The sequence below is a fragment of the Otolemur garnettii genome, unplaced genomic scaffold (assembly GCF_000181295.1).
Source record: "Otolemur garnettii isolate 467f Iridium unplaced genomic scaffold, OtoGar3 scaffold00108, whole genome shotgun sequence".
Classification (NCBI taxonomy): Eukaryota; Metazoa; Chordata; class Mammalia; order Primates; family Galagidae; genus Otolemur; species Otolemur garnettii.
Genome location: NW_003852503.1, coordinates 475339 through 490823, shown reverse-complemented (window position 1 = coordinate 490823; position 15485 = coordinate 475339). Strand labels below are relative to the sequence as shown.

Sequence of the window (15485 nt, the reverse complement as noted above, 5' to 3'; positions counted from 1 at the left end):
GTTTCAAGTTTATTTTTTGCTAAATGATTCCTTTTGCAAACGTTCTTATTAGTATTTTTCAAAGGTGTACTTCTATTTTGTTTGGTACTAACACTGTTTGACCAGCTTGTATTTTATTTTGCTTCACTTATTGTTTCCGATTGTAGTTAAGAAAACCCCACTTAGCATAAAATTTTATATCTTAACCATTTTTTTTATGAAATCACTTTTTATCTTGGGTGTATGATGTTACTAAAATGCTGACCATATTTCCTGAGTCCTCTTGTTCACTTCCTAAGTTTGGAATAATTCATCCTAACTTATTCCATGGCCATCATCTTTTAAATCTTCATTTGCAGTACACAGACCCAGCGTTTGAAGAGCCTCTTTACATTACACAAATGATATGGTGCCTCTTTTGGAGGGTCCATCATCGCAAACATAGCTATGATGTTGGAGTTATCTGTAAACACAAGAAAAGCTCCACCTGTGATTTTGGCAATTCTTAGACGTTCCAATAGAGATATTAAATACTCTCTTGTTTTTTTCAGGCCAGAAAAAGAGAAGGACGCTGGTGAGATAGTTCAGCAGCTCTGGGATCTGATGCTTTTCCAAATCCTGCCGGGTTTGGCTCTCCATACAGTTCAGCAGTGGTGAATATATGCACATTGTTGTGAAACAGATCTTCAGAATTTTTTCATCTTGGAGAACTGAAACTCTGTACTCATCGAACATTCCCCACTCCTCCTTCCCAGTCTTGTTTTGTAATTGGTATGTCTTTTTCAATCTCTTCCTTTTTGGCTTCACTTTCATTATGATTTCTGCATAGCTTTTGTATACTAGTTTTTTAAAAAATAAGAGAGTATCTTTGAGTAGCCAAGTATAATCTGTTTGCATTTACTATGGTTGCTGTCCTCTCTGGATTTGTTTTTACAATCTTATTTTGTATCTTCTACTTTCCTTGCTTATTCTTTGGTCCACCCACCTCACCACCACCATCACCTCCTTGCCTTCTGTTTCATTCCTGCATTTGTTTCACTCTACTAGTTATTGATTCTATTTATGTTATTTGATGTTTACCTGTATATTTTTTGACATGCAAACTTAACACAACTTATAGATAATCATTATCATCTCCTCCAAAGCATTTCTTTAGTTTCTAAGAGACTACAGAACGCGTTAACTTTGAACTGTCCTTTCTTACCTTCCATATAACTGTTGAGTAATATTTGAGTTCTTCCTTATTCTTAACCCTTCAGAAATTGGTCATTATGACAGAAATCTTTACTGTCAATGTTTCCTAATATTTTTCTCACCATTCTTTACAATTCACACCATCTTTCTTGTTGAAATACATCTTTGAGTAGCTCTTTCACCGAGGATCTGTGAGAGGTGATATCCATTTTACTTTTTGTATGTCTGGAAACATCTTTATTTTGTACTCTTTTTTTTTTTTTATTTTTAAGAGTTGGGGTCTTGGTTTGTCACCCAGGTTGGAGTGCAGTGGAGCTATCATAGCTCACTGCAACCTTTGACTCATGGGTTCAAGTGATGCTCCTGCCTTAGCCTCTTGAGTAGCTGGGCCATGCCACCATGCCCAGCCAACTTAACAATTTTTTTTTTTTTTTTAGTGGAGATGGGTTTTGCTATGTTGCCCAGGCTGGTCTTGAGCTTCTTACCCTAAGTGATCCTTCCACTTTGGCCTCCAAAAGTGCTTAGTTACAGGCATGAACCCTTGTGCCTGATCTATGCTCAATCTTGAGAGACTCTAGTATGCTAATTTGGGGCAGCATCCCTGTAGAGAGGTTTCGGTTTTGTCTCTGCTGGGATTGTGTGGGCTTCTCACCATTTTGTCTGGTGTTCATATTCACCTTTCTATTTGGGATCCCCACACCACACTGGTTGTATGACTTGAATCCCACAGTCTCATGAGATGTAGAGTTGAGGCACTTGGCCAACTTTCTTTTAACTTAGCAGCAAATTTTTTAGATACTATTTCAAAACAGGTCAGCACTTTGAGGGCCCCACTTTATGCATTGTTCTCAGTTCCAGGAGTAGAGCACTCTGAAGGGCTCTAAGTGGGGCCAGTGCCGCTAAGACCTTTGGGCTCAGCTCTGCATATGGACCAGAAGTTACGGTCATCTTTCTAAAACTTGATCTGATCCCATTACTTCCTGACTTGATTTTTTGTGAACTATTTAGCACCACTTTATTTATTCATCCAATAGATGCTTATTGTGCACAATCTTTGTGCTAAGAGCTGTAGTTACTGTGGTGAGAAGGATCGTCTTTGCTTTCACTAAGTTTACTATTCTAGTTGGGGAAACAGAGAATGAACTTACAAATAAATAAATAAAATGTTAACTATAATTTGTGAAAAGTGCCCTGAAGAAAATAGAAATGGTGGGGAATAAGTGTTTGGGAGTTACTTTCTCTTTTTTTTTGAGACAGAGTCTCACATTGTCGCCCTTGGTAGAGTGCTGTGGCGTCATAGCTCACAGCAACCTCAAACTTTTGGGCTCAAGCTATCCTCTTGCCTCAGGCTCGCAAGTAGCTGGGACTATAGGCACCCGCTACAACATCCAGCAATTTTTTTTTTCTTTAGAGATGGGGTCTTGCTCTTGCTCAGGCTGGTCTTGAACTCCTGTGCTCAAGACAATTGACCTGCCTCAGCCTCCCAGAGTGCTAGGATTATAGGCATGAGCCACTGTGTCTGGCCTGGGGGTTACCTTTGATAGGGCAGTCAGGGAAGACCTCTCTGAGGAGGTGATGTTTAAGCCAAAATCTCATCCAGGGATGGGGAGAGCCAACCCTGCAAATAGTGGCAGGCTTGTTGGGGTTGGAGGCTAGTTTCAGGGAGTGGAAACAGCAAGTACAAAGACCCAGAGACAGGTAAACACTTGACATGTTAGAGGTACTGAGGCGATGCCCAGGTGGCTCTAATGAGGGAAGCTGCACCCCAGTCAGGCTGGAGAGGCGGTGGGTACCAGGTCTCATCTGCTGCCTCCCCTCTTGCCCTGTCGTCTTGCCGCACTGATTCTTCCCTGATGTGCCTGTGCAGAGCACCTCCTTGGAAAGCCCTTCTCACTATTGCAGCTCCCGTTGTGCTTTGCTTTTCTTACTAATCAGAATGGCACATGGATAGTTGTTTACATGACAGTGTTCGACAGACCTTAAGCTCTGTCAGGAAATTTGTCTTATTTGTCTCCATCATCCCCAGCTTGTAGCACAATGCTTTTTTCTTTTTACATGGCAGGCACATCATAAATGTTGATTGGATAAAGGTAATTTTTTTTAGCAGCTCACGCTTAGAGCCTCCTTTCCAAAAACTTCAGGACAAAACTTCTCATAGACAATATTTTCATGGTATTTAAACCATCAGAGTGAAGAAAATCAGCATCCTCAGGAGGAATTTGTTTGCTTAAGACATCTCTGATCCAAAAAAGGAGAATTGGGAGGTACTATAGTTTGGTATTTACTGGGTGGTGGTTGAATGCCCTCCCCCTGCTAAAAAAGATACGTATACATCCTAACCCCTGGGGTCTGTGAACTCTACCTTATTTGGCAGAAGAGTCTTTGCAGATGTAATTGAGGATCTCAAGATCATTCTAGATTATCTGGGTGGATCCTGAATCCAATGATAGGTACCCTTATAAGAGACAGCAGGAGAAGACAGAGACACAGAGGAGAATGCCAGGGGAAGATGGAGGCGGAGATTGGAATTATATGTCACAGGCCAGGAAGGCTTGAGCCCCCAGAAGCTGGAGAACAAGGAAGGATCCTCTTAGAGGGGGTGTGGCCCTGCAGACAGCTTGACTTTGGACTTCTGGCCTGGAGCACTGAGAGCAAATGTTTCTGTTGTGAGCCACTCATTTGGAAATTAATAGGTACCCCCACACAGTTGCACTTCACCTCCCATTCTATAACGTGAATATAGAATCACTTTCCTCAGAAGCTTATTGCTGTGGTTAAATGAGATACGTTTGCAAAGTACTTAGCACATAGTAAATGTTAAAGAATAATGATGTCTGTTTTTTTACTTTAAGGACTGGGAGTTTTCTTTCTTCTGAGTAAAAACTCAGTAGAGTGGGAACTTTCTGTCTTGCGATTGATTGCCTGGTGAGTCAAAGATCATACCATGGATTTAACCTGAGAGCTGCTACTTTGGCCCCAGAGCTCCCAGGCCCCGGTGCCTTCCAGCAGTCCTTAAACCTTGGTATGGAGAAAGAGCTCAGCTTTCTACTGTGGGCTGGGGAAAGAAGTCAAATTAGAACTCAGGTAACAAATTTGAAATGACACACTTAGAGGAGAAAGTAACCTCTTAGTCCCTGTCAAAAAGAAAGGCCTTGGGTTCTAAATTTCTAGTCCCATTAAGGGACTCTGGGAATGGACAGTTCTGGTAATTGATGACCTGTACTTAGTAATCCTCCTAACACACCGATCATCAAAAAATTCTCTGTAATGAATGCAGGCTTTCTGTATTTGTCTGGATGCCTTCATAAACCAGGCAGCGTGCGCAGGAAGGCAGTGCCGGGAGCACCAAGTACACTTGACCGTGAGGCTCACAGGGCGGCAGAAGTGCTGCTGCCCCCCCAGGATGGCTGGCACCGTGCTCGGAGTGGGAGCAGGCGTATTCATCTTAGCCCTGCTCTGGGTGTCAGTGCTGCTGCTGTGTGTGCTGTTATCCAGAGCCTCCAGGATGGCTAGGTAAGGCCTTCTTTCCAGCAGGGAGTCCTAGGTATAAGCAATTAGAGGTGGAATCGCTGATGTTCATTAAACATTTAGAATTCAGGAGATCATTTTTGTAATTACTGGCAGTTTGAATGAGTTGCATTTTAACCTCTTATCATAAGCATGAGCTGTGTTATTTATGCTCTGAAGCAGAGGTGGGAGGAGAGGGAAGTGATATTTTTCAGTTCTCACTGTGAAGGAGATGGGAGGACATAAGAGCTGACAAAAAAATCTGCTTTCACGCTCTATTGAATTTCTTGGGGTTGTACGTGTGTGTTTCTTAATTGTTTAGATTTATGGTAGATGCTGGGTCTAGTCCCTGAGGCTTTAGACCTGGTCCAGGGAAACTGAAGAAGCATTTGGCTTTCTGTATCAGGCATTGACTTCAGAACAGGGTTAGGCCATAAACTGACCCCAAACTCTATAGAGTGACACTCTGGTGAGATAATGTCAGTCTGAAGCAAAGAGTTGCAGAATTTCCTAAAGTATTCTGGTCTAAAAACAAGAAGTTGACATCTAGGGAGGAGCTGCTTTGGTTTCTCTTGATTATGACTTTGTGCAGAAGTAAAAATAAAAACTACAAATTCCCATTGAATTAGCAGGAATCAATAGAAATGCACGCACCTGACACCTGCCTAGGAAGAACAGCTGTGGGATGAAGGGGCTGTGGACAGGTCGTCTCTGGACATTGTTAAGGGACTGAGACATAGAACACTGGTCTCAAGGAAGAGCTGGGCCAGGCCTGACTGATTAGAGAAGAAACCGCAAACAGGGCTTCTAATACCCTGTCTTTTCGACCCCAGGTTCTCTGTCATTTTTATAATCCTTGGTGCTGTGATCATCACGTCAGTTCTGTTGCTTTTCCCCCGGGCTACTGAATTCCCAGCCCCAGACATGGAAGTTAAGGTAAAGCTGTTGGTTTCATTTTACCTCCTGAGCTGTAACTGTTGTTTCTCTTGGTCTATACCATTGTCTTGCCCTTGTTCTCTGCCATCAGGTCACCTAAGATGTGTTAAAAGTATTGTAAGTTCGAACAACTGAGGGGAAAGCCCAGAGGGAGTTCTAAGTTCCTTGCCCTTCACTCAGGAAAAAATCTTACCCTGAACTCCACCTGCACCCTGACAAGGCACTTGTTTGCCTGATTCAGTCTCATCTCTAATTCGTATCAAGTGGGATGACAATGTGTTGAAAAGCTGCCCCATCAGGGGGATGGAGACAGGGAAAATGAGATAGGAATAGGAGTAGGCCTGCTCCCGGGATGGGAGGGTTCCTGTTCCTGGTCGTCTGGCTCAGAACCTCAGACCCTGCAGTGACTTCTGGCTGCTGAGCAACATGTTTTGCCAGCTCTGTGTGGTGGACTTTTTCAACTTGTGATGTAGAGAGAATAATTTTCATAGAGAAGAATGGTGAAGAAAGAGGGCATGTCTGTGGAAAGCCAAGGTTGGTAGATCTGAATTCAATCCTGACAGTCTTCTGAGAGCTCCTTTGGTGCTGGGACCATCCCTGCCAGCACCCCCTTCTTTAAGTAGATTTTTATCTTCTATCTCCTAGTCCTTCCTTGGAACCCCACTCACTCTGGTTCATTCCTGATTTGGGGCTCTGGCTGTACTCAGCCTGGCTCATCTCAGACCTCTAGGGTCTTGACAGGGGTACTGACCTCTTCTGTCCTGTTACTCCGCACAGCTTCCCCCCCCCACACACTCTTAATTTAATTTTTTAAGTAGTAGTGATAATAGCTAACATCTTTTAAGGGATTGCTGTGTGCCAGGTCCTGTGCTAAGCACGGTATTTACATTATCTCATTTAAACCTCAGGACAACCCTGTGTAGTCTAAAGTAGGTATCATTTTATGGGTAAGAGCACCAAGGCTATAAGAGGTTCAGGCAAGTTGCCTAAGGCTACACATATATACCAAGAAGCATAGCAGGGATTCTAGCTGAGGTCTGTCTTCGAAATTCATTGTTGGCACTTAACAGAATATCGAGAGAGCTCATGGATTACTTTTTTTTCCTTTTTTTTTAAGAGACAAAGTCTCACTTTGTGGCCCTTGGTAGAGTGCTGTGGCATCACAGCTTACAGCAACCTCCAGCTCTTGGGCTTAGGTGATTCTCTTGCCTCCACCTCCCAAGTAGCTGGGACTATAGGCACCCGCCAAAATGCCCAGCTATGTTTTTGTTACAGTTTGGCCAGGGCCAGGTTCAAACCCACCACCCTCGGTATATGGGACTGGCGCCCTATTCACTGAGCCACAGGCGCCACCCGAGTTACCATTTTGACACTAAGCAACAACAATATACAATATTATGTAACTTGAAGGAAAATAGTTTTGAGAACTCCAAGGGAAATAATACTCACCATACAAATTTACGGAATCACTTAAACGCCAGGGTTTTCTTTTTTAAATCAGGATTTGGAAAGCACTTTGAAGGTGTAAATACCACGTGTCTTATCCCGAGGTAAATTCTTGCCTTTTAAGAGGGAGGTACTGAAAGTATTGCTGTATTTCTGGATGCTGTATATGTGAATACTGGAAGAAGGGCACAGAGCAAACACAGTTTTTAAATCAGTCCCTCAATTCTCTGTCATATGAGTTTTAGACCCTGGAGAGAAGAATGGGGCTTGAGCAAAACATGTCCGTCAGCATGGCTGGCAGAACTGGAGTTCTCGCTTTCAGGTTTTGAGAGCTGCCTCTGCAGCAGCCTGGCTCAGTGCTGTATCAATAATACATGGCCTGGGCCTTCTGCACCCAAGGCCTGCTAATTGGCTAATTAAAGTGTGAAACGTGTCGAACGAACAAACATGTAGCCCGCGAGAGACATGTTCAGTACAGGATCCAAGGTCAAAGTTATGTTAAAGCTATTTCATCAAACTGACCTTTGTTGTAAGTTGACTGTTGGGGTAATCTCTGGAGCCACTGGGGTGTCAGCAGCCTTTTTATGCTTGGTGCCTTTGGATCTCAGTGATCATACCATTTCTTGGACTCGATAGATGCTTTGTGTATCACTACTGTATTAGTTTTCTATTGCTGCTGTAACAAATTAGTACAGACATAGTAGCTCACAAAACATAGATTATGTTAAAGTTCTTAGATGTCTAATGTAAGTCTCCCTGGGCTAAAAATCAAAGGGATGTGTGGAGCTGCCTTCCCCTCTGAAGGCAGAAGGGAAGAATACATGTCCTTACTTTTTTCCAGCTTCTAGAGGCTGCTTGTATTCCTTGGCTCATGGCCCTCTTCTTCCATCTTCAGAGCCAGCAATGTAACATCTCACTGACTCTGCTTTCATCCTTTTTTCTGAGCCAAAAAAATGGAGGCTTAAAGAAATTGACTCTCTTTTTCTGACCCTCTCTTCTGCCTCCCATTCAACTTTTACATTGGACCTACCTGGATTAGATAATTGGGCTAATTTCTATTTTAAGGTCAGCTGATTAACAACCATTATTCCGTCTGCAACCTTAATTCCCCTTTGTCAAATAATCTAATATATTCACAATTACTGGGCAAGATATGGACATCTTTGGGTCATTATTCTGTCTTCCACAACTGCCTTTCAGGTATTTTGGATTCTCTCACAGGTACTGAGTTTTAAAGCTTCTGTGAAATCAGTGAGTCAGTCACTGGATTCATAGTGCTACTCCATTAGGACTATAGATTAAGTAACTTTTTCCTGTCCACATTTAAGTACCACCATTCGGATCCAGGACAGAGGTGTTCTGGAAATGGACAGTAGACAAGTGGGTAGAACCCACATCAGTTGTTTTTTTATCAATAAAGACCAAAAGCTTTAGGGCCTCAAGTGTCAGGCAGCCAACTGGAATATTTGGGGCACATTACCTTTCCCCTTGGTGTTTTAGTATCTCGGGTACGTGGCTATTTTCCATAAGCTTTGGAATGTTAGGATTCAAAATTCTTCTGATGAAAGCTTTAAAGAGCTACCTTTTCATTTTAAAAATGAACCTTCCTAAATTGGCACTGGGTTGATGATTTGGGAGTTGGGTCTGAGGTACATGAGGGCTTATTATACTATTGTATTTTTATTTATGTTTAAAATTCTACATAATAAGTGTCTTAACAACAACAAAAATGAGCCTTTCTAGGACCACACAAAAGTTTCTCATTAATTCTTTCAGATAACAGATTTCAGAACATAAAAAATTCATCCAAGGACTTCAAGGATTTACGAACCTCCTAAATCGAGCCATTTGTTTCCTGTACCTCAGTCATCCTTTCCTTACCTGTATCTACTGCTCAGAGTTGAGAAAAAGTCTTTCTTATCCATATACAGAAGAGACTCAAAGCAGGATATTGCCAGAAGTTACAAATATGAATAGACTCTTGGCCTGTTCATTACAGATTTCAGGTTGACAGAGCCAGGGTGCTGAAGTAGTAGTAATTTCATTTTGATGTCTTCTTTCTCCAGATTGTGGATACCTTTTTCATTGGCCGCTATGTCCTGCTGGCTTTCCTCAGTGCTTTCTTCCTTGGAGGCCTCTTCTTGGTTCTCACTCAACATGTCCTGGAGCCCGTCTATGCCAAGCCACTGAGGTCCTACTGAGCGCGGTTGGGGGGAACCCTGCTCTCCTCTCCTTGGTTGTGATGGTGGTTGATGAGCACAAAGGCACTATTCAGAGTCTTGTTTTGACAGCCCTCATGCCTTAAGATCAGAGGAATATCCACTTATCACTAAGATAAATCTCTTGTGTCCTGGCTTCCAGAAACAGGGTTGCAAAATTGTCTCTGTGGGGACAGATTCTCACCAGCTTATGAGGGATGTTGCTACTTGTACCTAAGGATTTCTATCCCTTGAAAGGGAAATAGTAACCTGCTTAGAGTAGATTTTCAATCAAGTCATTAATAAGTGGATTTTGGGAAAAGGAGCAACTTTGGCTTCTGCTCTCTAATAAAAGAACCTGCTCTATTTTGATAATATGTAAAATTCTTAGTTATCAGATGGGAATCATTTGGAAAGGAAAGATTCAAGTTCAAAAATTGATTTTAATGTGGTAATTGGGAAGACTTAGATATTGGTTACTGACCACTCTACGCATATAATTCCCCAGAACTCTATAAAGGCAGTGGTGGGTGTCACTTTGCTCTAATATAATAATAAATAACAGCCAAAGGGCCAACTTTCACTTCCAACTCTTGGCCACAGCTTTCTGCATGTACTGTATTTATAGTTCAGATTTACTTGGCTGTTACAGAACAGGTTGCCTTGCTGTGTATCTCTGGTTGTCTGCCATGATGTGGTGGTCTCTGTGTGCTGTATTTAATTACCATGAGAGTTAATTTGGGGTTGTCCTCACTTTTCCTCTTTGAAATTCTTCCTCCAAAACTAGCGAGGAAGGTATATTCTCGGCATTAGATACAACTTTATATCTGTCTAATCTCCCAAACCAAGTGAAATTTGTCATTAAATGGAGGAGTTTAGTCTGGTTTTATTTTGGAAGTCTGATCCCAATCTCCTAGAGCTATTTGAAAAAGGGTCTTCTGGCTTAAAACTAAGAACCAAGGAAACAGGTTGGAACAAGAACCTTGAGTACATGCCATATGCTAATAGCACGCTAATTCCTTTGAAGTTTATTTAATTTTTACAGCAATCTATAATCATCCCCATTTTAAAGTAAACAAAAATTGAGACTTAAAGAGATTATCAGACTTGCTCAAGCTTCACATAACAGCCCAAACCCAGGTGTGGCAGACTCCAGGGCCTGTCTGAGACAGGAAAGAAAACACTAAAGTTGGTAGACTTCTGATTGAGAGCCTGAGGAAGATTAAAGCCACTGTTCCTTTGCTGCTGCTCCTGGATCCTGTTGTCAGGGTAGAGAAGGCACCCAGTCCTGCCACGCCAGGAGCCACTAAGCTCTAAATTACAAAAGGAGAGAACATGTGACCAGCGAGTCACGGGCTAGCCAGAGCCAGTATAGTTACCCCACACTTGAACTGTCTCCTTTATCTTACTCAGTTTGGGAAAGCTTTGCAGATAAGGCTTTATAGGGAAAGCCTTTATATGCTTCAAAGGAAACAGTTTCTTAATCTGGCCTAAGGCACACAGGTCAAAAAAGAAGAAACATCTCCAAGCAGGTTGAAGGAGAGAAAGGAGAATGCGGAAATGTTAGGGGAAATGGAGTAAGCTGGGGGTTTCACGCTATTGGTTATCTGGCACAGAAGCTCCCAGGTGCCTGTGAGTCTCTGGTCAGAGATGTTTAGCCTGCCCAAGTGAAGGTCTGACTCCTAGTAAACAAGGCTGCCAATTGTCATCTTCTTCTAAGAGACTTGCTGGAAAAAGCAACCTTGAGAAAACTATTACAGGTTCCTGACCATGACTCCATCCTTTTTCCCTACAAAAGATGTACCCAACTATTAGATCAATGGATAATAGCTGTGAGGTTTGGAGGACTAATCAGATGGAGAAAAATGTGTTATGGTTAGAGATATTTCTCAAATATCACTGCTACCTACTAGTTTTCTTTGCCAGATATACATGGTAGGCTTGTGTGTTAAGGGCTGGCGTTAAGCAGAAAATATGCTTTGTGCCTACCTTCTGTAGATCCTGAGTCTATAATTACCAGCTGTGGTAAAACGAATGATAGATTACTTTCTGTCTGCATACTCAAAACAGTCATGTCTAATCCCTTGAAAAAAAGAAACCCATGGGATCAGGATAAGAAGTGGAAGGCAGGTGGCACCCATAGCTCAGTGGGTAGGGTGACAGCCACATACACCAAGGCTGGCGGGTTTGAACCCAGCCCAGGCCAGCTAAACAATGACAACTGCAACAACAACAACAAAAGAAAAAATTGCTGGGCATTGTGGCTGACACCTGTAGTCCCAGCTACTTGGGAGGCTGAGACAAGAGAATCACTTGAGCCCAAGAGTTTGAGGTTGCTGTGAGCTGTGATGTCACAGCACGTTACATAGGGCACCAAAGTGAGACTCTGTCTCAAAAAAAAAAAAAAAGAAGAAGAAGAAGTGGAAGTCTGAAAGGGCATGTAGTGAATTTGACTGGGAGTTCGGCATGAGGCACTCCTATAGTCTGTTTCTGATGTGGCACCCCTTATGCTCATGGCCTTCCTAGAGACAGGGCTCAGAGGTGATGCCTTCAAGATAAGCAGAAATCATCTTAGAGGTCTAGCCAGTCTTTGACCAGTGGCCTTAGAGCAGGTTCCCTCCCCACCTTACTGTTTCCAACCAGTGATCCCTGCTGTTTAGAAGGTGGAGAGGGAGAGTAAATCCAGCCTTCTCTGTACACAAACGGGTATCTCAAAAAGCTAAACCAGCAGGACACCACCCTACCTCCACCATAGACATCACATTGGGTAATTGTTTGATAAGTTCCATAAGTTTTTCAATTATAAGAATGGAAGTAACGCTGACACACTCTGTTGGTGCACAGTAGCATAGATTTAATGTAAAACTGTATCCAAACTATCATGCCAAAGTTCAGATGCTAAGGAATATATAGCCATCGATTCCTGCGGCTGACACACATGCTATTCTTTCCCCATTTATTGTGTGCTATTGGGCATAAAACCATGATCCTGTGGAATAAGCCGATCAAAGATGTCTTGGTCATCTCCCTGGCTCCATCCCTGAAGGAAGGCAATCCAAATTATTTTTAAATATTTTTATCTAATGTAATCCGTTTCCGTTCCTTAACACAAACTTTTCTAGCAACTCTAGTTCATTATTATTGCAGTTAAAGTGTTTCTGTTGGCTTGGTGCCTGTGGCTCAAGTGGCTAAGGCGCCAGCCACATACAACTAATGTGGTGGGTTCGAATCCAGCCCAGTCCTGCCAAAACAACAATGACAGCTGCAACCAAAAAATAGCTGGGCACTGTGGCAGGCGCCTGTGGTCCCAGCTACTTGGGAGGCTGAGGCAGGAGACTTGCTTGAACCCAGGGGTTGGAGGTTGCTGTGAGCTGTGATGCCACAGCACTCTACCCAGGGGGATAGCTTAAGGCTCTGTCTCAAAAAAAAAAAAAAAGTGTTTCTGTTTTATTTGGGGTTTTGTTCAATGAGTAGAGAAACCTGTTACCATTATTTTACAGAAGAGAAATAGGCAGGGGAGAAGGGATTTGAAATGTTTTACAGCTAGTTTGTAGTGGGGCTCAAACTTGATGTCAGGATCCCTGGCAGCTCTTCCCAGATAGTTTAAAGTTCACTTTTGGCTTTCAAACAACTCTTTATTTTTTACAATGGTGAATACTACTTCTTGGCTATCTGTGCTGACTATTTCCCAAAAGGTAAAAGTTTCATTAAAAAGTTCTAATTAACATTTAAAGTATAAATAACAAACATTTTGTCATAATTCCTTGGCTTAAGTATTTGGCTGTTGTTACACAGAAAGAAATTTCCAGATGTAGGAATCAGAATAGTTTAGAAACAAATCTGGAAAACTGTTGATTATCCTCAAAGGAGCATAAAGCTTCAGGATTGGAAGACATTTTCATGGAGTTCCACCTTTAATCTCTGTTTCCATCCCAATACTTGGAAATTAATCTGCCACATGCTGAAATCACAATTGTATTGCACCCAGAAAACATGTGCTAGGTATTTTTATGAGTGCACTGTATTATGTCATCCTTACATCAGATCCTTACATCAACCCTATTACTAGGTAAATATCCCCATTTCACAGACAGGGAACAGGCAGAGACTGCTGAGGTCATTTGCTCTAGGATAAACAGGATCTGAAATCAGGCGGTTCCCATGCCTGAGCTCTTAATTACTGTATATGATACATGTACTATATTGCTCCATAAGATGAGAGCGATAAAAGGAGGGGCCCAGTTCAGGCAATGAAATCCACCTGATAGAAATACCAAGGAAAAGTTCCTGAATCTGGTGGAAAAACCAGAATCTTCGGAATTGTGTAGGAGTCTGGGACAAAGCAATCAAAGGGACCTCAGAGGTGACTTCACTGACAAACCCTGTGGTTTGGGCGGGTGTCCATTCAGTTAGACTTGGGCTTTCCCTTGCTCAGAGATACCCAAGGACATGGCCACTAGCAGTGGACTTTTCAAGGATGGACACAGCAATCTCTCTCACAAGTGCTGTCCTCCTGGAATTTTGATACTTGGGTTAGTTTTCAGAGGTGCCAATGGAAGACTCAAAGCCATGAGCCAATGATGTTTTTGGTTTGGGGAGGAGTTTTTTATTTGTTTTTTGTTTTTCTGTTCTGCTTTTTACTTGATTTCCATTTCTGATCATTGGTGATTGCTGTTTACTCAAGGAGAAAAACTGTTTCTGAGTCCCTGCACCCCACCTTCTTCACACAGTTCCCTTGGACCTAAGAAATGACAAGTGGGATCAAATCAGGGCCCAGTGCCACAGACAGAGTGAGAAAGTACAAGTTTATGATTTTTATCACGTCGTGCTGGGATTAGCTGAGGTCCCGCCCTCAGAGAACTCTTGGAGTAATTACACAGGTAGCATTTATGCTGTGCCATGTGCCGGCCCCACCACTTGTCTTAAGCTTTGAGGATTTCTTCTGTTTTCCTGGGGGTTTTGGTCTTTAAACTGATCATTTTACACTGGGAATATTACTAGGAACTATTAGTTCCCTATTACTGCTGTAACAAATTACTGCAAACTTATTGTTTTAGAACAATACAGATTTATCTGACATTTCTGGAGGCCAGAAAGCATCCACTTCCCCTGCTGCTTTATCAAACTATCTATCCAAGTCCTCTGAATTCTCTGTAAGGAAGAAGGATCCTTCTCATTGCTGTGATGGGGCTACAGTAAAGGCTGCGGAGACCAGGGGAGAATCCATTTCCTTGCCTTTTGTAGTGTCTAGAGGCCACCTGCAGTCCCTGGTCAGTGGTCTCTTCCTCTATCTTCAAAGCCAGCAGAGTAGCAACTTCCAATCTCTTAACACTCCTGCCTCCCTCTATGATTTATAAAGAATCTTATGGTTACATTGGGCCCGCCCTGATAATCTTCCCACCTCAAGATCCTTAATCACATTTCAAATCCTTATTTGTAAGATTAGGTAAGGTAACATATTCACTGGTTCTGGGAATTAGAAAGTGGACATCTTGGGGTGGGGGCACATTCTGCCCTACCTCCCACCTTTCATCTCTCAGATTGCCTTCCTCTCCTCCTTCTCCCCTCCTCCCTACCCTCATTCCTTTATGTAGGGTCTGTGCCTGTATCCACTTTTCAGGGTTCCCAGCAGCCCCTTTCCCACCCCTACCCTGACACCCATGCTGTTTTAAGAGTTCCTCCTCCAGCCTCAGTCTTGGTAGTAACCTCATGGTGCTAAGATCTATCCAGAGCTGCTTTTCCTTTCTTTTCATTGCTTCTTGCCTCCTCCTCTTCCCCTAACTCCCCTCAATCAGCCCAGCCTCCCAATGGATCTCTAAAGGAGATATGCAAAGAGTTATTGCTTTTTAATTACAAGTGCTATTGTAACAACTATAAGGAAGAACATTTTCAGCTTAATTGAGACCAAATGTGAAGTTAAATTAAATGAATAACTAATTAACGTAATGCTCCTGCATTAGCCCCATGTGAGTGCTGAGGCCCAGAGAAGAGGCAGGTACCAGGCCTCTGGCAAACCAGCAGTGCCCAGAGCTTCCTTCCCCGGAGGGTCAAGGTTCTGGGACCTGAGAGATGGATGCCAAAGAGCAGACTTCAGGGCTCGGGCTCCCCTAAATTGTTGGTATTTACCCAAACCCTCACCTATAGCCTGAGTCCTTATTTCCAAAGCTGGCCTGTGAGCTCCCTTTACACTGTCTGGAGCCACACTTACCCGCTGGCAGGAATCAT

The 15485-nt window shown here is 42.7% G+C and overlaps 1 protein-coding gene and 1 pseudogene across 2 annotated transcripts; one reads left to right on the top strand and one right to left on the bottom strand.

Annotated features, from left to right (window-relative positions):
• Window positions 1-231: 231 nt before the first annotated feature.
• LOC111727485 lies at window positions 232-745 on the bottom strand (annotated as a pseudogene).
• A 3223-nt stretch (window positions 746-3968) lies between these two features.
• Window positions 3969-10943, top strand: TMEM218 (transmembrane protein 218). Of its 2 annotated transcripts, XR_002775038.1 has the most exons (4): window positions 3969-4686; window positions 5514-5616; window positions 9129-9480; window positions 9544-10943. XR_002775038.1 is itself a non-coding variant. In XM_003796884.3 (3 exons), the coding sequence occupies exons 1-3, from the start codon at window positions 4445-4447 to the stop codon at window positions 9261-9263; spliced, it is 480 nt and encodes a 159-aa protein (XP_003796932.1). In that variant the 5' UTR covers window positions 3969-4444; the 3' UTR covers window positions 9264-10943. The 2 variants fall into 2 exon arrangements, 1 of the variants encoding a protein (XP_003796932.1); XM_003796884.3 differs by having other exon boundaries at window positions 9129-10943.
• The last annotated feature ends 4542 nt before the right edge of the window (window positions 10944-15485 follow it).